Source organism: Aotus nancymaae, unplaced genomic scaffold, assembly GCF_030222135.1.
Source record: "Aotus nancymaae isolate 86718 unplaced genomic scaffold, 86718_ANA_hifiasm-v0.15.2.pri h1tg000002l, whole genome shotgun sequence".
In the NCBI taxonomy this organism is placed as follows: domain Eukaryota; kingdom Metazoa; phylum Chordata; class Mammalia; order Primates; family Aotidae; genus Aotus; species Aotus nancymaae.
Window position 1 is genome coordinate 7189338 of NW_026988413.1, and position 21495 is coordinate 7210832.

The 21495-nt window shown below is 51.7% G+C and overlaps 1 protein-coding gene across 10 annotated transcripts in view; it reads left to right on the top strand.

Annotated features, from left to right (window-relative positions):
- PRKAG2 (protein kinase AMP-activated non-catalytic subunit gamma 2) overlaps nt 1–21495 on the top strand; it is a 334310-nt gene that overhangs the window by 129739 nt on the left and 183076 nt on the right. For 2 of the 10 annotated variants that reach the window (XM_064369935.1, XM_064369975.1), the window contains exon 1: nt 12401–12740. The exons of 6 other annotated variants lie outside the window; for them this stretch is intronic. In XM_064369935.1, the coding sequence (XP_064226005.1) occupies nt 12647–12740 (94 nt within the window). In that variant the 5' untranslated portion in view covers nt 12401–12646. Of the gene's footprint in view, nt 1–12400; nt 12741–21495 lie in introns of those variants that run through there. 2 more of the 10 variants (XM_064369891.1, XM_064369853.1) reach the window with 2 other exon arrangements.

Consider the following 21495-nt stretch of genomic DNA (forward strand, 5'->3'; position numbering starts at 1 on the left):
GGTTTTGATGACCAAAGACAGCTTCACGTCTGCTTCTCCGTACTCGGCCCACGTAGACACTAACGCTTATTGAAATGGAGGATGGGGAGACAGTGAGGGACGTGGATACTGGGAACTCCAGTTCACTGATTCAAAGGAATGACTGTCGTGGGAAGGGCGGGACATCAGGATAGGATGATGGACAGGGGACTGTCTCATTGCCCTTCCAGATGTCTGCTTCCTACAGCTCGAAAGGCTGACTCAGGGTCTAAGCATCCCTTTAAAGCTTCTAGGAGAGAGAAAAGACAGCAGGTTCTCTGTAGCCTTCTTTTCTGAGTTTCATCTTCGGAGGGATGGTTCATCCAGTTCTCTTGCTTGACTACCTCTCTTCTGCTTGGCAGTGAGCCCAGTCTCTTTTGAGCATCTCCTCTCTAGAGACATCTAGCCTGTGGCAGTCTGTGAGAACTCTCAGCCTCTTCCTCACCCTTAGAGGCTCCAAAACACCCAGGCCAGCCCCATGTTGCCTAAAGGCCAGGAAACTATGTTTTAAAATTTTGGTGAATGATTAGCAGATTCTCTCGCTGTTCCAGGTGAAAGTGCCCAGCTCACCTTTCTGCCTGCAGGTGGGGAAGGGTGAAGGCCAGGTGGCGCGGCAGAGATGATGCTCTTTCCTTCTTGCCGCTGCTGATAACAGAGTTTCGCAACCTGTTTTATTTTCATTTTAGCTTTTGCCAAAGGGATTTTTTTGATAACGTACCTTGCTGGTTTTGTCTACTACAGATACGAATCACCATTTACCAGATGTTTCTGTTCTATTTTCTCCCCTTTATATTTTAATTTTCAGTGAAGTAGTTCAATCATTCCAAAACAATTTATACTGAAAGACAGTAGTTCCCACCCTCCTCCACAGAACCCCAAAAGAAACCTTTAAAAGTCATATGCCTAGTCAACTATTATATGGTTTATCAATGTTAAACCTTGTATGTTGGCGGCTTATTACAATGGGGCGGTCAGATAATTCAATGTCACACCCCACACCCTACCAATTTTCCCTCTGTTCTCTTTTTAAAAAATCAGTCTTTTGACAATTACCTCCTAAAATGCTTTTCTGACTATTTTTCTGATAATCTCTATGAAATTTTAATAGAACAGATACACTACCTATTGTTTACATACTGTAAGTATATCTGTTCCTTGTGTATAAGAGGTGAGGGTTCTGGCCAGTTACAGTGGATCATGCTTGTAATCCCAGCACTTAGGGAGGCCGAGGCAGGCGGAGCGCTGAAGCCCGAGAGTTTGAGACCAGCCTGGGCAACATGGTGAAACCCATCTCTACAAACTCATATCTCTACCCCATCTGCACAAAAACTACAAAAAGTAGCCAGGCGTGGTGGCACGTGCCCGTAGTACCAGCTACTAGGGAGACTGACGTGGGAGGATCGCTTGAGCCTGGGAGCTGAGGCTATGTCACTGCACTCAAGCCTGGGCAACAGAGTGAGACCCTGTCTCAAAAATAAAAAATAAGTTTTTCTGGCCCCCTTCAAAAGCTGACTTTCACCCTTTTAGGGGCAATTATCACCCCCTTGGCAATGATTCTTTAAGTAGAAAAGAATTTGAGGTGGGTGATGTCCGTGAGTGTAGCAACAGCTGACATCTGGGATAAAGCCAGTCTGAAAGAGTGGACAGTCAAGTGATAGAATCATTTTGGGTTTTTTTTTGTTTTTGTTTTTTAATCTTGCTAGTCTCAAGGAATGAACCAGCCACGCGAGTTAACTTTCAGGATATCTGGAACTAAAGCCATCAAGTCCCAGAGCATACATCTTTTTAAAGTGTCAGATGCATTACACACTTTACGGTTTTCTTTTTCTTTTTTCTTTTTTTTTGAGACGGAGTCTTACTCTGTCGCCCAGGCTGGAGTACAGTGGCACAGTCGCACCTCACTACAATCTCCACCTTCTGGGTTCAAGCGATTCTCCTGCCTCAGCCTCCTGAGTAACTAGGATTACAAGCAGCCACCACCAGACTCAGCTAATTTTTGTATTTTCAGTAGAGATGGGGTTTCACCATGTTGGCCAGGCTGGTCTCCCAACTCCTGACCTCGGGTGATCCACCCACCTTGGCCTCCCAAAGTGCTGGGATTACAGGCTTGAGTCAGCAGTTTTCTTATTCAAAAGATACTAAGTACTATAATTTGACTCTTTATAGATGAGTCAGGGTCCTTGTTAGAGTACCCTGTACATGTCAACACATCCAACAGCCACTGCGTTATGAGGACAAAGTTCTGTGTGATGCGGGAGGTCTGTGTCCTTCGCCCAAGTTCTGCTCACCCTCTCTGTCACCTTTGCCTTGTGCCACTACCTGCTCTGTGGCAGCGGCATTCCTGCCTTGAATGGCACCCACCCTCTCCCTGCCCCATCACAATTTGCTGCTAAGAAACCAGTTTTCTTAGTATGTGTGGTTAAAAAGAGTAAAGTGTTACTGAGAAAATCCCTTCATTCTTCATTCAAAAGATGAAGCGCTGGGGCTTTGAGCTTTGGGCTGAGAGCAGGGCTTTGTCAATTCCTTCTGGTTTCTCCCCTGAGATCCAGAGCAGGGTCTGCCAGGCACGAAGCTCCTATTGCAAGTCCAAGCGCTGCCTGGCCAGGCCAGAATCGTGGAGCCCGGCGCTCTCTCCCCAGGCTCTGGCTGCAGCCTTTGAATTCTCAGCACAGTGCCCAGGAGCGGCCACTGGAGCAGGCACCCTTCAGTTCTCACCCAGGCTTTCCACAACTGTTCACACCAGGTCCTTTCAGGCGCCTTGAGCCTGAGCTTGTGGAGCTTCTGAGAGGCTGCTTTCAGGGACAGAGAATGGCGATGTCCTCTGTTTCTGAAACGCTCTGCAGCTTCCAGGATATTTTTGCTATTTTATCTCATTTAATTGCCTTGAAACCCTGTAAAACGGTCTCTTATGGGAGAAATGTGGAAGAATAAACTAAATGGCTCGGAATTGCATGCCAGTGAGTGAACATACGCTGCTTTAAGGTGCTGTGTTTGACCTAAGTGTTTTAAACCTTTCTACCTGTCACCTTGTTTTCAAACATATTTCATTATAAGAAGCAACAAATCCGAGGCAACCTTCAGCTCAGCCCTTACAGTCTAAGCCAGGGGTTTCCTCCTGAGTGACGTGTAGGAACAGGTGGACTTCTCTGTGACCAGCCCGAGTCCAGACACTGGAAATCCTGCCCCATCGCCTGGGAGTGAGAGACCGCAGGCCAAACGGACTCTCCGCTGAGCCTGGGAGGTAACCAGGTCCTTCTCCAAGGCTTTGGTGCACTCCCAGCACACTTTGGCATTTGTAAGATTTAACTTAAAGAGAATTAAACAGAAAACCCAGACGGCTTCAGAATCTGTTTTTTGGAAGCCATTGCTCTGAGCCCAGGGCTCAGCTTCTGGGCCACGGAGCAGCTGGAGTCAGGGCAGGGTCTTGCCGGCAGAGCCTTCAGAGGCTTCAGAGCTCCTGGCCGGTGTGCTCTTGGGCACTGGGCAACCGCAGGGATGCCAGGCAAAAAGGAAAGAAAAGGGCCCCACTGAGCCCTCCATGGGGTGGTGCGATGCCCCTTCAAGATTTTAAGGAGATGCAGGATTTCTGACTTTCTGGGTGCTGTAATTCGGCACGCTAAAAATCCTCGCCATTGTCTTTCGCCTTTTGAGTACTTCCCTGTGTTTTTAAAAGCAAGATGTCCCTGTTGTCCCTGCCAGTTCTCAGTGGGCTTAGATATCGCTGGCGTGAGTGGGGCTATGTGAGCTGAGGTGGTTTGTCTCTGCCAAAAAAATCACCCTCTTGTCACTCAGAGACTCAGGCTCCAGTTCCTGTGGTCACCACGAGGCTGTGCGTGACCATGAGCGTGTCAGGCTGACGTGGAGCAGAGGCATGGGAGCTGAGTCAGGGCGGAGGGCGCTCCGCAGAGGTGCCGGCTCATAAACACCTCCTGGGGCAGGGACGGGAGGGCCCCAGCGAGGCAACGCGGCAATCTCAGAGTCAAGTGCAGCAGTGACCTTTAGAACTTTCCGTGAAATATGACACAGTATTTTGCAACCGGCAGGAGAGCTCTAGCAAATATGTGCTAACGCGTGTTGCTGCTCCCCGGCCTGGAGGGGACCCGTGCGCGCTTACATAATGAGACGTGGTTTGGACCACAGCCCTTCAGGGGACGGGTGCTTTTCAGGTACTGCTTGTGGTCCGCAGAAGTTCAGGATGAGCGGGAAGTTTTTGAGTCCCGCATCCTCACCCGCTTCTGCAGCAGTCCAGCCACAGAGAGAGGCAGCCTGGCTCCTGACGGCCCCCCGGTGAGGAAGCAGAGCCAGCGTCTGTCCCGCAACCCCACAGGCGCCCACGGGATCCTAATCACTGAGCACCTCTGAACTTCTGGCTTAGACTGTAAGGGCTGAGCTGAAGGTTGCCTCGGATTTGTTGCTTCTTATAATGAAATATGTTTGAAAACAAGGTGACAGGTAGAAAGGTTTAAAACACTTAGGTCAAACACAGCACCTTAAAGCAGCGTATGTTCACTCACTGGCATGCAATTCCGAGCCATTTAGTTTATTCTTCCACATTTCTCCCATAAGAGACCGTTTTACAGGGTTTCAAGGCAATTAAATGAGATAAAATAGCAAAAATATCCTGGAAGCTGCAGAGCGTTTCAGAAACAGAGGACATCGCCATTCTCTGTCCCTGAAAGCAGCCTCTCAGAAGCTCCACAAGCTCAGGCTCAAGGCGCCTGAAAGGACCTGGTGTGAACAGTTGTGGAAAGCCTGGGTGAGAACTGAAGGGTGCCTGCTCCAGTGGCCGCTCCTGGGCACTGTGCTGAGAATTCAAAGGCTGCAGCCAGAGCCTGGGGAGAGAGCGCCGGGCTCCACGATTCTGGCCTGGCCAGGCAGCGCTTGGACTTGCAATAGGAGCTTCGTGCCTGGCAGACCCTGCTCTGGATCTCAGGGGAGAAACCAGAAGGAATTGACAAAGCCCTGCTCTCAGCCCAAAGCTCAAAGCCCCAGCGCTTCATCTTTTGAATGAAGAATGAAGGGATTTTCTCAGTAACACTTTACTCTTTTTAACCACACATACTAAGAAAACTGGTTTCTTAGCAGCAAATTGTGATGGGGCAGGGAGAGGGTGGGTGCCATTCAAGGCCACTTTCCTTTCTTCCGTGGGTAAGATCCCTGCTGTCAGGGACCTTTCAGCCTAGCTGGGGAGAGAATTAACCCAAAAGCCAGAACACAGTGAAGCACGCTAGCAGTATGAAGCATCTCGTGGTCCTGTTCTTCCACACTAGCTTATTTTTCGAGTTGTCAGAGGTAGGTTTGCGGTCAGAAACCTAGAAGAGCAGCCGCCAGAAGACACACATGAAGAACACGTGCGGGTGAGCTGAGCTCTAATGTCACCCCATCCCAGATCTTGCAAATCTGGTGTCAGAATGGTGACCTGCATAGCACGGGGACATGGCTAAGAGATAGAAGGCGTCTGCCACCCAGCTACTGGTCCCGTGCCAGGCTTGGGGTTGCGGCACCAGCCAGGGGTGTGAGATTTAAACTGTGATCCATAAAGGCCCTGGCCCTTTGAAAATACATTAGAAAACAGTTCCTTCTTGGGAGCCATTGGTTCCTTCCTTTTTCAGCCCCTCCCTTTAAAAAAGAATCCTGAGTGTGGAAAGCATTCCATCAGAACGACCTCTGTGAGCAGAGTCAGGGGTGGGAGGGAGTTTCCCCTCTATTCATGCAGGACCATTGACTGGAGGGAACAGAAGAGAGGAAGGTTTCGCATCCCTGTCTGCCTGTGAGTGGTCATCTTTCCCCTGCCCACCAGTCACGTGTGCTGGAGAACCAGTCCTCAGCCCCCCGCCATGCCATGGGAAGGCGCCACCTCTCCCTGTGTGTCAGTGCTCATCTCTAATTGGGGGATCCAAAACTTTGTCCCTCATGTAAGGAATTTCAGGCATGTGTGAGTCAAACAGAAAGACCCCAGCAGTGAGGGAACCGACTGTTAAACTTTTAGGAATTTTTCAAGCCAGTGCACGCCACCTTGCACAGTATTTATACCACAGAAATTGGCAGACACGCTGCAGATCGGTCATCCCCTGTCTTCTGCGAGTATCTTCCGGCACATCCCTGCTCCTGCGCTTCTGAAATCCAGCATGGCCAGCAGCTGCGCTCTCTGCTGTTAAGTAAAGTTGGCTCTGGGAAGGGCATTTTGAGTGAGGTCGAGGCACGTGTTGGTGTAGTCGGGGTATCTTGGGGTATTGGTGTTCACTGTCAAGGTTGTCATGTTTTTATTTGTCTAGCTTTTCTTAAAACTGCAGTAACCCTGCTCCCCAGCTCCTCCCACGCAAAGCCCTCCAGGATCCATCCTGTTGGACAGAGAACTGTGCTGGGCCAGAAACAACTTTGTGCTGAATCAGGACGACCCCACCACCCACTTTCCTCTGGAGCAGAACAGCGACTGGAATGAGCCAGTGATTTCTCTGCTTTGCTACGCCTAAGTTGCCATATCCTTCCTTTCCTCAACAAAGCCATCAAATGTGCCTATGGAGCAAGTTCTTAGAGTGTGGCGCCCAGAACTGGGCAGCAGCAATTAGTTCTGGCCCTGCCGGGCAGAGCAAACAATAGTATGTGCCCCACCTCTGTGGCCAGCCCCGTGGAGGTGGCCTCCGGGGAGGATGTGGCCAGCTCTGTGCTTCCAGAGCACGGTGGACCCGCGTGTCAGGTCGGCTTGGTGTAGCCTTCCGACTCATCTGCTCTGTGTTGCAAGGTGGCTTTAATACAAATCAGGACTTCTAAACATGCTGCTGCTTTTGCCTTTAAATTTCCCAGCCTGAAATTAAAAATCAGGATGTAGAGAGAAATTCTTTTCCAAATCCCTCTGTCCATGGCGGTCCTCTAGAGTCCTGTGGGATTCAGGCTAGGGCGTTGAACGGATGCCGAATTTTCCTGTGCACGTGGATGGGAAGTATGGTACGGCGGAAGGATGTGATTTTGGAATCAGGTCCAGATGAAGGATCAAGTCCATATTCCCTCGACTTGCCAGCTGTGCCATCCTGGGCAGACTACCTTTCTGACCCTCAGTTATTCATCTTTCAGTGAAGTGTTGTTAATTACACCTCCCTGCTCATGGGTGGGAAGGATGAAATAATAACTGCAAGGTGGCTAGCACCCCAGCTGGCTTATGGCGGGCACGCAGTAAATGGGAGTTCTTGTTTTACTCATGCAATCAGGTTCTTAGAGGACGGGAATGTCTCTGAATTGTTCGTAGCACCTCATCCCTTCCATCAGCAGCTGCTCTGCACACTTGCTGGAGGTTTAATAACTACCTGTTGAATGAATGACCATTTACACGCAAGTACAGAACCATCAGGCCTGCCCAAGTTGCTGTTTATTTTCCACACAAATTTAAACATGTTTACTTTTAGTCACTGAACTTTGCAGTGTTCTGTCTGTGGTATTATGTCGCGTAAGAATAGTACCTCGGCTTAAACAAAACCTTTTCCTTTTAACCAAATCTGCCTCCTTCTTATTGGGATACTTGTTCAGGTCTTTTCCTCAAGACGTTTTGCTATTTTATTTATTATTATTATTATTGAGATAGGGTCTCACTCTGTCGCCCAGGCTGAAGTGCAATGGCACCATCATGGCCTCGGCCTCCCAGGCTCAAGTGATCCTCCTGCCTCATCCTCCCAAAGTGCTGGGATTACAGGTGTGAGCCACCACACCCAGCATTGCTTTATTTTTAAATTGAGAAAACAATTTTTGTTAGAACCTAATTTTTTTTTTAAAGAAATCTAAACATGAAACTCCTAAACGTACCTACTTCTAGAATTTAATCATGGTAAGTTTGGGCTACCATATTTAACAACAGAGATAATCAGCGTATCAGGGGACCCAGCTGGCGGTAGATTTTGTGGTTTATTTCTGAGGGCTGGGGTCCCCCTCCACGCGTTGATTTGGCCTGGCCTGGGTTCTCTCCTCTTCACACTCTCCAACCCTGAAGGCCCATCTCAAGTTCCCCTTCTCCGGGCAAGGCCACGCAGGCCTTCCCCGTCCTTCCTTTGTGCTGGCGACACCTGCAGCCACGGATCGCACACCCTCGGCTTTTTCGTGCAGTTAGTATGATGTACCTTTGTCTCTCCAGCTTGTTTGCAAAGGCACTGAGAGCAAGACCTATTTTACGCGTTCGTTTATGCATCCTTGCTACAAATACCTGATTCCCGTGTCTATCAGTCAGTCCCAGCAGGAGAAAGGAGGCGCACTGAACTTTTTGGATCTTTGGAGAAGTGAATAAAGACACTACTTCCAAAGGTGTGGGCAGGCTGCCAGGAGCCCTTAGGGCTGGCGCAATAACGCGGGTTCCTATCGGCAGGGCTGCTGCCACTGCTGTGTCTGAGTTTTGAAAGAGGGGGTTCCCTGACCCAAGACAGAAGGCCGGGGGAGGGTTTCTGTGAGAGGAGTGGAATTCTTCCCTTGGGGAAGAGCAACCCTGTAGGGATGTAGGGGGCTCTGAAAGCCTCAGCTCTTCCCTTCCTCTGGCGTGTGCCATGCCCCTGTGCCCCCTGTTGGCTGCAGCTAACTGGCAGCCCGGGAGGAGGAGCCTGGCCATGTAGCCCCTCCAGTCGGCTCCATCGGGGAGCAGGGGCAGCTAGAGGGACTGCAGGGACTCAGGGCGACTGTCCAGCGCCTCCCAAAGCAGGTGCCTTGCTGGAGGCCTGGGGGCTCCTTCACAGTGGGTGAGGCCTGGGCCCCTACCCTTTTGGGATTCCCAGTCTTCTGGTAAGGGCTACGTTGACATATAGACTAGAAAAGCTAAACTCTTTCAAAGGAGGGGAAAGTTCCCTCTTTGGGGAGTGTTAAGGGAGAGCTCACTTGGGGGAAGGCGTGATCTCTGAATTGGGCCGTAAGAGTTTCACGGGGTTTCAGCAGGCAGAGCTGAAAACCATGAGCTTAGGAGGCAGGGCAAATGGTGTAAGCAAAAGCTGGTAGGTTAGACAATTCCAGCCAGGCTTGGTGGCTCACGCCTGTAATCCCAGCACTTCGGGAGGCCAACGCAGGTGGATCACTTGAGGCCAGGAGTTCGAGACCAGCCTGGGCAAATGGCGAAACCCCATCTCTACAAAAAAATACAAAAATTACCTGGGCGTGGTGGTTTGCACCGTAGTCCTAGCAACTTGGGAGGCTGAGGTGGGAGGATTGCTTGAGCCCAGGAGGCAGAGGCTTCAGTGAGCTGAGATCGCATAGCTGCTCTTCATCCTGGGTAAATGAGCCAAACCTTGTCTCAGAAAAAAAAAAGAGAGAGAGAGAAAAAAGAATTCCAAGTATGGCCAGAGAATGGAAACCAGACCACGCTGGCTGAAGCAGAAGGTTCACGTGGGCCTGCAGTGGAGGCAGCCTGCACAGGTGTCTAAAGGCTGGGTCATCAGTGGCTCATGCCTGTAATCCCAGCACTTTGGGAGGCCGAGGTGGGTGGCTCACCTGAGACCAGGAGTTTGAGACCAGCCTGGCCAATGTGGCGAAACCCCATCTCTACTAAAAATGCAAAAAATTAGCCAGACATGGTGTCAGATGCTTGTAATCCCAGCTACTCAAGAGGCTGAGGCAGGAGAACTGCTAGAACCTGGGAGGCAGAGGCTGCAGTGAACTGAGATTGTGCCATTGCACTCCAGCCTGGGCAACAAGAGCAAAACTGTCGAAAGAAAGAGAGAAAGAGGGAGAAAGAAAGAAACAGAGAAGAGAGAGAGAGAGAGAAAGAAAAGAAAAGAAGAAAAGGAAGGGAGGGAGGGAGGAAGGCAGGGAAGGAGGAGAAGGAAGGAAGGAGGGAAAGGAGGAAGGGAGGGAGGGAGGATGGGTAATACCTTATAGGACTTCCTGACCTTACAACATTCAGCACAGCACCAAGTAGACAGTTGTTACTCAGAGAGTCAATTTTGTAGAAATTGCACCAGAAGAGTTGAGACCATAGTTTCTTGATCTGCTAAGCAATGGTATGATTATGAGGTCACTGTAGGCAGAGATGGACTGGGTCCCCTAGGCGGGAAGGGCAAACTCTCACATCTTGGCAGAAGGGATCAGGTCTGATCACATGAGCAGCTGCTCTACCAGTCGATGGGGTCTGAAATGCTAGAACCAGCCCCAGCCACCCTTGAGCCACACCAGAGCCATGCCAGGGCCGAGCATGTTTCTTGAGAGCTGGCGTGTGTCCCCTGTGGATGGAGGCCCTGTGGGAGTGGCAGATCTGGGGTGGGAGCCGAGATTCCAGGGTTTCTTCTTATGGCGGTAGAATGGAAGACTTCCCTTGGCCTCCCTGCCGCTCCCCTAGCCTGGAGCCATCTTTATCTCATCAGGGATCTACAGTAACTGGCCAGCAACTCTAGAGGCACTGAGCTCCACAAATGAAAGAGGCAAGAGAAAAGGCACGAAAAGCAGCCAGACGCGAGCCAGGAGGCTGGACCCATGGCTCCTGAGAAGCATCCCGTGGCTGGGATGCTTCCACCCCACACCCCATCCCCTTGTCTTCAGCTGAACCATAAATAATAAGAATTCACTGAAGAAACTGATGGTGTTGCAGGTTTTGGAGGTTATCCCACTCTAATGGGCAGTCGGGAGAACCCAGGCTACTCATCTTTAGCTCGGGGGTTATTTAACTGGTCTGACAGTCTCCCCCTCATATGCATAGTCATTTGAGGAGACTCCACACAGATTCAATTACCACAAGGGGTTTAGACTGTTGAAACTAGGCTAAATCTCTGTCTCTCTCTCTCTCTCTTTTTTTTTAAATAGAGATGGGGGTTGTTGGAAACAGATGCTCGGTGCCACAAAGAAAAATCAGCACTGAGACAAAGGATCTCTCAGCAAGGCAATTTTACTCTCTGCAGAAAGGGTGCTCTCATTAGCCATCTTGCCATGGGAATACAACGAACAAAGGAAAAGTGGACGTATTTATCCTTTACGCATTTGGGGTCATCTTTCCTGTTGTGTCTGATCTCTGTTGGTTGGAGCACACCTCACAATCTAAAACTCAACCTGATTGGCTAATAACTTAAAACTTTCTTGAATAGATAGAGGCAATGGAGAACAAAAGGAAAAGAGGAAGTCCAAATAAGGAAGGGACAGGAAGTTGCTTGCGAAAGGACTTAGAAAAGTAATAGCGTAAGTATCTTGGTTAAAGTACAAGGACATAGAATGTACTACATGCCCATAGGGCTTAACAAAGAGTTATTAGCAAAAAGCAAGAAGCCTTTGAAGAAAGTCTTTAAAACAAACTATTATTTCTAACACTTATGGTTTATTCTTTAACAAGAAAGGACACTTTGAAGAGGAACTTTTCTACTTCCCACAGGGGTCTCACTGTATTGCCCTGGCTGGTCTTAAACTCCGAGGCTCAAGCCATCCTCCCACCTCAGCCTCCCAAAGTGCTGGGATTACAGGCATGAGCCACCGTGCCTAACCCTAGACTAAATCCTGAAAAGACCTGGTCTTGTCTTAGCTCACTGAGGGGAAAACTGAGGTTCAGAAATGGAAAGTAACCTTCTGATGGTCACAAACCTGATTAATAGCAAAGCAAGTAACTTTAGTGAGGCTATCAGCCAAAAAGTTGAGGATTTGTTTTTTCTCTCTTGTGCTTCCAAAGTTTGTTAGTTGTAAAACACATACAGATTATAAACATTTTGGGTTTTATTTGATCAGCGGTTTGGCTTAGTTGTCAAGGAGATTAGAATGCCAGTCCTGGTTCTACCATTGGTGACAGGATCTTGGGCAAGTCCCGTCACTGTCCTGAGCCTGTTTCCCCATCTGTCATAGAAGGGAGTCGGACTAGATCTCTAAAATCTCCAGCTCTATTGTGCTGCAATTCTCAGCAAGTGCAGAGCTCAGATTATGCATTTGCCGAAGACCCGTTAATTCCAGGGTCTTCGCGTGCAGAGCCGCATTCCGTCCTTGAAGACGGTGTTGCCGCTTTCATTGAGTAGAACCGTGAGCCAAAGTAGATTCAGCAGTTTCCAGCCCAGGCACTGTGTGGCTTCTCCACCAAGCAGCAGCCGGAGCCTTCTGACCCCGTGGGGCCCTGGAACCCATGAATCAAAATAGTTGTGTGATGTCATGTCACAATGGGAATGTGCTCTGGCCAATTGGTGCCAAGAATTGTCTGCCCGGTGGTTTCCTTTTACAGTCTGTTTAAAGAGACATCATGCCCGGCTGCACATGACTTGCAGGCTTGTGCTTCCTTTGCCTATCTGGTGTTCCCTCCTTTTTTTAATTTTAAGAAGAAAAAAAAACCACCACCCTGGAGAGTATCAGTGAGCAGCTGACGGTAACTACATCAACAAATCCCCGGCAAAGTTCTGTTTGCGCTTCCGGCAGCTTCTCGCTACTTAAGGACAGCCGGGCTGACACTCCAGCTGCTGTGGCAGGACGGCTGCACTCCCTGGCGCCTCACAGACGCTGGGGCCGCAGTGAGGTCGCCCTGAAGGCCCCCTGGTGAGGACGCTTGGACCCGGGCTGTCACCCGAGCACCGGCTGCTGCTCTGAGCTTTTGGGGTGCCCTGTGCCTGCCGGGCTGATGCTCCCCCAGCTCCCTGCCACCTGGGGCTGACACCGGTTCTGCGGGGCCTGATATGTTCACCTGTCGCCACTCCTGTGGCCACAGCTACCCATGAAGCGCTTTGGGAGTCTTAGGAGCAACAAGAAACACAAGGACCAAAACCGAAGCACGGAGAGGCGCCAGTCGGAGCCCCATGGCCTTTTCGGTAGGACTCTGCCCTTGCTTGAATCCCTGGTGATCTGTCTGGGGAGGGAGCCCCATGACGTGCGTGCACACCCGCCTAAGCAGTAGCTGTCTCCAGCCGCTCCCTCCCACCTGGGCTGTAACGTCAGGCGGTGGTTAGAGGAATACGTGGGAAGTTTCTCCTTGCTGATGGCAGTGCAGCTGTGGGGAGCCATCTGGGAATGCTCTTTCTGAAGCTGTCTCCTCGCTCTTGCTCCACCTGGCCCAGGGAGGCTAGTGATGGACTGCATCGTCATTCATTTATGCAGAAACTGTGGCTGGTGGGGGTGGGGGAGTGAGAGTCAATTGGAACTATTATTTTCAGCTGTTAGAAATGAATCGTGCATGTTTAGAGGAAACTATTGGAGGTCAGGAAGAAGGAGGTCTTCTTCCCAGGTTCCATAGCGGAGTAATCGGACAGATCACCAGCTGTTGTGGGAGGGGAACACCTGCCGAATTTGTGCCCCGTGGGGAGAAGCCTGCACTGTGTCTCCCTGGTCTCTGCAACTTCTGCAGCTCCTCGTGTGCAGGGCGTTGGGGTCAGGGCAACTGGAACAGGTGGGGGAGCATCTGTGGCTCAGTATTCTGAGGACCTGCAGACCTGGAGTGGGTTTTGTCCTCGTCTGTCTGGAGCCACACAGGTTGATTCCAAAGCTTTCTTAGCTCCACACCTGGTTAAGACCTGCCCACTCAAAATTAGATGGTAGATTTTATTTCTTAAGTATCAGAGAGGCCAAGCACGGTGGCTCACACCACCTGTAATCCCAGCACTTTGGGAGACAGAGGCAGGTGAATCACCTAAGGTCAGGAGTTTGAGACCAGTCTGGCCAACATGGTGAAACCCTGTCTCTACTAAAAATACAGAAAAGTTAGCTGGACGTGGTGTTGGGCACCTGTAGTCCTGACTACTCAGGAGGCTGAGGCAGGAGAATCACTTGAACCTGGGAGGCAGAGGTTGCAGTGAGCTGAGATCGCACCAATGTACTTCAGCCTGGTTGACAGAGCAAGACTGTCTCAAAAAAAAAAAAAAAGAATCAGAGTTAGTCTGGGCCTATAATCCCAGGTCTGTGGTAGGCCAAGGAGGAAGGATTGCTTGAACCTAGGATTTTCAGACAAGCCTGGGCAACATAGTGAGACTTTGTCTCTACAAAAAACTTTAAAAATTAGCTGAGTGTGGTGGCAAATGCCTGTACCCAGCTACTCAAGAGGCTGAGGTGGGAGGATCCCTTGACCCCAGGAGGTCAAGGCTACAGTGAGCTGTGATCAGGCCACTGCACTCCAGCCTGGGTGACAAAGCTAGACCCTGTCTAAAAAAACAGAGTCAGAGTCAGCCAGTTCCCGGCGCTACTGCTCGCACGACACAGGTCGTTGCTGAAGAGTCCACAGCCAGGTGGAACGGCAGGACCCCACCCCATGCTGGTATTTATCAGCTCCGTTTCACCAGAGCTGGAGAGACACAGTCTGGGGATGAGTAAAGATGAGGAGCCTGGGGGGGCCTGAAACCATGTCCCCCTGGCTGGAATGCGATGTGTTAAGTGGAAAAATATTGTCATTATGTATAACAGGGAGGTGACTTTGGCAAAGCTTCTGAACTGTAAATGAAAACTGGAATAGCAGACAAAGAAAAAGGCAAATCTAAAATCTGCCGCTATCTCTTGCTATATCCGCTTCCGCCAGCACTCCTGGAAGCCTCTGCGGGCTCGGAGCATGCTGAGTCCTCAGCGGAGAGCAGGTAAAAGAGACAGCGGTTCTTGAACCCAGAGAGTGTTCAGTCTTGTGAAGAAGAAAGCCACATAAAGAGAACTAGAGAGTAGCGTCTAATCGAGTGGAGTCCCAGCTACTCAGGAGGCTAAGGTGGGAGGATCGCTTGTAGGTGAAGGTAGGCCGGGTGCGGTGGCTCAAGCCTGCATTCCCAGCACTTTGGGAGTTTGAGGTGGGAGGATTGCTTGAGCCTGGGAGTTCGAGACCAGCCTGGGCAACATCATGAGACCCCCTCTCTACAAAAATAACAATAAAAAATTAGCCAGGCATGATAGTGCACACCTGTGGTCCCAGCTACTCGGGAAGCTGAAGTGGGAAGATCCCCTGAGCCTGGGAGGTGGAGGCTGCCGTGAGCCCTAATCACATCACTGCACTCCAGCCTGAGACAGAGCAAGACCCTCAAAAACAAATGGTGACTGTGCACAGGAACAGGACACCCAGCCCTGAGCAGGAAGAGGAGGGAGGGAATCCTAGACTGGAGGGAATTATTGACTAAAAAGATGACTCTGATTTAAGTAATAAAGTAATAAACACTTATCTACTGTAGAATTAAACCAGAACCTATTATTAACTAAAAATCTGGTTTTGCTAATGGGGATGGACAGGCCCATTATTAAAACCCTATTATGTGCCAGACAGTGGCTTCTCCCCATGTGTTTAACGGTTGGCTGTCATCCTGTCTCCTGCGCTTCTGAGATCAAAAGTAATCTTTGCATCTCAACCGACTTTATTTAAGAGCCTAGATGCAGATGCAAGCTCTGGCCACAGGGCCAGGAAAGTCAGAGGTCCCTCCAGAGCCTTCCTCTGGGATTTGGGAAGCAGCTGGAGGCCACAGCCCCTGCTCCAACTGAGGCTCCTCTTAGGCGGCTGGAGCCCAGGGACCTGGGTTGATAGAATGTCTGGCTTTGGTTAGTGTCTCAGTGAGAAGAAATGAGAGCTAGGCTGAGCGGGAGGTGAGAGCCCTGTGCCCTGCAGACAGTGCTGGGCGTGGATACACTGAGTGAGAAAAACAGTCCAGGAGTGTTGACCAAGCCGTCCCTCCCAAGGGAAGCCTTCCCACCTCTCGGGTGGATCACCTGAGGTCAGGCGTTTGAGACCAGCTTGGCCAACACAGTGAAACCCTGTCTCTACAAAAAATACAAAAATTAGCCGGGCATGGTGGCGGGTGTCTGTAATCCTAGCTACTCAGGAGGCTGAGGCAGGAGAGTTGCTGGAACCCGGGAGGCGGAGGTTGCAGTGAGCCGAGATTGTGCCATTGCACTCCAGCCCAGTGACAACAGTGAGACTCCATCTATATAAACCAAAAAACCCACCCGAATGCCTCTTCTGTGATCGCCTGGCTGCTTGTGGACAGGGGTGATGTCTCAGGGAGCTCGTCTATAGCTCCAACCCTCAGTCTTGGAGGGCCACAGGTTCTCCTTAAAAACCGCTAGCTCTGTGATAGCCAGACAGCGTTCCAGCCCACAGCACTCCCTGTTCTCCAGGAAGGATTGCTTCAGGGATTTGTGTTTTGAATTCCCTCTCAGCAGCGCCTTGTCCTCATACAGTTACTCCTGGAGCTAAAAGAATCTCAGGGCTGGGTTTGGTAGCTCACGCCTATCACTTTGGGAGGCAGAAGAACATGGACTGCCTGAGTCCAGGAGTTTGGAACCAGCTTAGACAATATGGCAAAACCCCATCTATACAAAAATTAGCCAGGCGTGGTGATGCATGTCTATAGTTCCAGCTAATTGGGAGGCTGAGGTGGGAGGATTGCTTGAGCCTGGGAAGTCAAGGCTGCAGTGAGCCATGATTGTACCACTGCACTCCAGCCTGGGTGACAGAACCAGACTTTGTCTCCAAAAAAAAAAAAAAAAGGCCAGGTGTATGCCTGTAATCCCAATACTTTGGGAGGCTGAGGCAGGTGGACGAGCACTTGAGCCCAGGAGTTTGAGACCAACTTGGGCAACATGGCAAAAACCCTTCTCTGCAAAAAAATAGTCAGGTGTGGTGGTGTACACCTGTAGTCCCAGTACTGGGGAGGCTAAGGTGGGAGGATCACGTGAGCCCACAAGGCAGAGGTTGAAGTGAGCCAAGATGGCACTACGGCACTCCAGACTGGGAGACAGAGCGAGACCCGGTCTCAAAAAAACAAACAAATCTTAGATGAGGCCTCTTGTCCCTGAGAAAGCTTTTGCGAGGGTCATGAAATGCCCGTCTTTGACTTCTCCTCCCGCCCCTCCGTGTGAAACCCACCTAGGCCATCAGGCAGGTCCCTCCCGTGCACCTGCTTTCCTCTGTGGCTGTGTCAGTCTTCCAGGAACCACGCTGTCCTCTGCTTTAACTCGGCGTGGAGCTGCTGCCCTGGGGACAAATGCACCTAGTTTCATCTGGGGGCTTCCCTGCGGCTCCCCGGGTCAAGACTTACACACCTGCGCGCACACACAGCTCTCCTCACGGGCATCACAAGCGAGGCCCCGCAGCCCCGGAGTCACCGGGTCCATTTGTAACTGCTGTGGATGGCATTTCCACTGGAAAGCCTGTGGCTCTAGCTGGAAACGTTCACTCGCCAGCCTTGTGACGGAGCCCCCTGGAAGCTCTGACTCACGGAGCACCTGGCCCCTACCCCTCTCTGGCTGCGGAGCCAGCAGGGAGGCTGCGGCTGGCACAGAAGGGAAGCTCCCCGCTCCAGCTTTCAGGCTCCAGGCTCTAAACAAGTGACCAGCTTGGCTAAGCCTTTCTATTGGCCTCTTTGGCAAAGAGAAATCCAGATTATGTCAACAAAGGGTATGTGGCAACAATCATAAAATTGTAGAAGGAAGATTAGGAGAGGATTATGCTAATCAGATCAAAGAGCATTGAGTGTAGCAGCGTTTTCGCCCTCTGCAATTATAGGGCAGTAATTAAATAAAAGCCATTCAGAGTCTTAAGGGATCCTTTCTGGGGGCCGCACTGGAGCCAGGAGTCTGAGGGGTGTGTCAGGAAGCTGGTGTTTCTTCCTTGTGTGGCCAGGGTCCCAGGAAGGCTGGAGACCACATCTCAGAGGACGCTTGGCTCTTAGACCCAACTCTCCTTCTGAGAGCCCACACGGTGTGACGATGCGGCGGCTTCTCACCAGAGCACCAGCGTCCTTCCGGGCCCAGGCCCATTCAGGGCACCCCAATGCTGCGTGCCTTGGCTCTCCCGCCCTTGACTGAGGATGACCCTACAGGGAGCATCTCGTGCCCTTCGCCTCAGCAGAGGACAGGGCTGAGCAGTCCAGCCTGTGGTCCCTCCCGCCCCCTCCAGCGCCCCAGCTCCTCCTCCTGGTCCTCACACGCCTCTGGCACCCATCTGCTGGCCTGGCTACTGGTTTCTCGATTGGTTTTGCCTTGAAATACCCCAATATATATGTTTGCCTTTTACTGAGAAATTTTCTTTATATTTTACTTTTTAAATTTATTTTATAAAAAGGGCAGGATTTCCCTATGTTGCCCAGGCTGGTCTCGAACTCCCAGGCTCAAGGAATCCTCCACCTTGGCCTCCCAAGGTGCTGGGGTGACAGGAGTGAGACACCACACCAGGCCAGGAATTTTGAAATGAATACAGAAGTAGGGAGAACTGTGTAATAGCGTCCAAGAGCATCTGTCTTTCAGGGTTAACGGTGACCAAGGTCTGCCAGTCTCACACGCATCCTCAGGGTCTTTGTGCCAGCCGCCGTTCCCGCACTAGGGGCAGGTGCATACACCCTCGGGGGCACATGGCCTGGTGAGGCTGGGCAGATGAATGAGGCGATTTGAATTGTGGTCGCATGTGCCTAACACAAATGTATCATCTTTGCCACTTCACATGTGCATTCCCGTTATTGTGCAGCCATTGCCACCTGCCATTTCTTCATTATCCACAACTGAAACTGTCCCCTCCATGCCCTAACTCCCCACTCCCCTGACCCCAGCCCCTGGAAAGCACCATTCCTCTTTCTACAAATGTGATAACTCTAGGGACCGCATAGAAATAGAGTCACGCAGTGTTTGTCCTTTCGAGTCCAGCTTGTTTCAATGGGCCAATGCGTTTTCGTCGCCAGGTCAGGTGGTGGCGGCATCGTGGAGGCAGGGCGTGGGATCGGTTCACTGGGCGACAGGGAGACGGCCGTATGGATGCCTGTGCTCAGATCCTTCCAACAGCTGGAGAGGCCAGACCCCAGGAGGGAGGGAGCATGCAGGGTATTCTAGGGACTCTAAGAGGCCTGTGGGGCTGGACAGCACGAGGCAGAGCCACAGTGGTGGGAGAGGAGGTGGGGGCCGGGCACAGCGGCCAGTGTGTGCCCCTCTCATGGACCACAGGAGGGCTCGGAATCGCACCTGCTTGAGGTGAAGGCCCTCGGGGGTCTTGAGTGCGGATGGGCTGAGGACTGGGCTTGCCCAGGGCACTATGGAGCCAGGACAGAGCTGGGACTGAGCCTGTCCCTTCACCCACCCCTCTGGCTCCAAGGCCTTGCCCCTGCCCCCGCCCACTTCTCCTTTTGCCAGTTCCTACCCAAAACCGTCCATCCGTGGTGCCCATTGTTCTGCTGAATTTGTGTCTAAACAGAAGACTCCGAGGGGTGCAGCATCCTCATTTGTGAGGATGGGTCTTTGGAGGATTTTTGTACACCGTAGCCAGTGAGTGGAAAGGCGTTTGGGGTGATGGGACAGTGTTCACACTGTTTCAGGATGCGTCGCTCCCAGCTGTGGATTCAGTGAGGCCCCCCTGCCTCCTGTGTCCACCCCACTCTCATCCGTGCCTGGAAGAGCTCATCACCCATCTGCCTGTTCCCCCTACATCACTGTCACCAAGCGCTGCCTGGTGGAACCCTGGACAAGTGACCCAGCTCTCTGGGAGGTGCTGCTTCCCAAGGACTCCCTGAGTCACCCAGCAGGTCAGGCAGCTGTCACCTCACAGGGTGGCAGGGTAGCAAAGCAGCTCTGGTGCGTGTCCTGGGATCTCACGGTCAAGCGTGCCTTTCCCTTTGCTGCCCCCATCCCAGTCACTCAGAACTGCCGCTCTGTGCAAGTCAGGAAGACTAAGTCCCCATGAACAGGCGAGCATGACCTGTGGACAGGGCTGGGCGCTGGTGGGCATCATTGAGGCGCGTGCTCTTACTGGGCGCTCGTCAGGGTGGTGAGAGGTGAGCCGTCATGACAGCCGCATGGCTCCAGGAGCAGCCCCGCTCTGGAGAGCCCGAGATCCGAGCAGAACAGCTGGACATTGGACTAACGATTCCGGGACTGCAGCGTCGGAAAGCATCCGAAGACGACAGGGCAAGGTTTCAGAGCCTGAAGGAGTGAATAATGAAGCAGAGAGAAAGGAAAAGGGGGTGCACTTTTAAAATAGTGACTCTGGGAGGTGACAGAGAAGCCTCCACGGCTTGGTGAGCTGGGGCCGCAGCCTGGCTAGGTGCTGGCCAGCCCCTGCTGCTCTGTCGCCCCCGTCCTGTGAGACAGGACCTCGCTCAGGGCATGTGCGTGGGCCCAGGGAGCACTGGCAGCTAAGGATGGTCACCTGAGCTTCAGACTTCCAGATGAGAACGAGCACTTGGTACATTCAGAGAGCGAGGTGAATTCTGCCCCTTGGTAATAATTTGTCTTTTAGTGATTGAGAAGAAAAACATAGGCACAGTCCAGGTGCTCTCTGCACAAATCAACGGGAATGTTCCCTGGGCCAAGGCGGTCTCTTGTACCGCTGTGTGGTTTCGGCCCAGGCTGGGCACTGCTGGCCTCCGAGTGTCTCATGACAGCGGTGCTGGTCGGGCTGCAAGCCCCCAGGAGGTGGCGTCTCCCCTACCGGTCAGGCCCCTGGTCAGACACTCTGCTGGGCTTGGAGGAATCTGGGGAGGACGGGGCCCAGAGCTGAGCAGCGCAGTGGCGTCTGGACAGCAGGCTGCCGGGGGAGCGTCAGGGTGTCTGCCCCAGGGCCCGGGGGATCAGCGCTGCTGCAGGAGGAGGAAGGTGGGGCTCAGAGCAGACCCAGGAGGAAGTTTCCATGAGTCACATCACTAAGGTGCTGGGCTGGGCCCCACTTTTGGCTGGAAGAGATAACAAATCAGCTAATACTAGTGAGTTCGTCAGTGAACAGCAAATGAGCGATTACACGACTGGGGCTCAGCTTCGCGTGTCTCCAGCCTTTCCGTAGCTTTCGTGTCCGTCATCCATAGTGTCTGGTTCCTCCCTTCCAGGCGTTTTCTGCTTTGTGCAGGAGACACGCCTGAAACAACCAGAGCACAGCACCCCTGACGGCTGGGTTCCGAGCTTCAGACTCCTCGCAGCCTAGAGTGGACTGTCTCTCGGTAGCCAGCACCCAGAAAAGAGGCCCTGGGAAGCCATGTCAGCGGCGCGCGTGCCATCCAGGATTTCCAGAAATTCTCTGTTCGGTTTAAATGCATGCTTTCCGTGAAGCACTTCTGTTGACAAGCATTTCGTTTTTTAAGTTGAGACAGAGTCTCTCTGTCACTCAGAGTGCAATGGCGTGATCTTGGCCCAGTACAACCTCTGCCACCCAGGTTCAAGTGATTCTCATGTCTCAGCCTGTTAAGTAGTTGGGATTACAGGGATGCACCACCACTCCCAGCTAAGTTTTTTGTATTTTTAGTAGAGACGGGGTTTCACCATGTTGGCCAGGCTGGTTCTCGAACGCCTGACCTCAAGTGATCTGCCCGCCTCGGCCTCCCAAAGTGCTGGGATTACAGGCATGAGCCACCACCCCTGTCCTGAGAAGCAATTTACTGAGAGAGAGAGAGAGAGAGAGAGAGAGAGAGAGAGAGAGAGTGTGTGTGTGTGTGTGTGTGTGTGTGTGTGTGTATTAGAGCATGTTAATGTCTGCCAGTACAGAGCAAAGAAAAAAGAAGCTGCTGGTACAGACAATGGGGAGGTGTGCTCTAAAACAGAGGTTGTATTATCATTCGGGTACAGTGAGGCCAACAGATCAGGAGGTGGCTGCCGTGGAAAAGACAGCTTGTTACTCACAGTTCCCAAGGGCCGTGC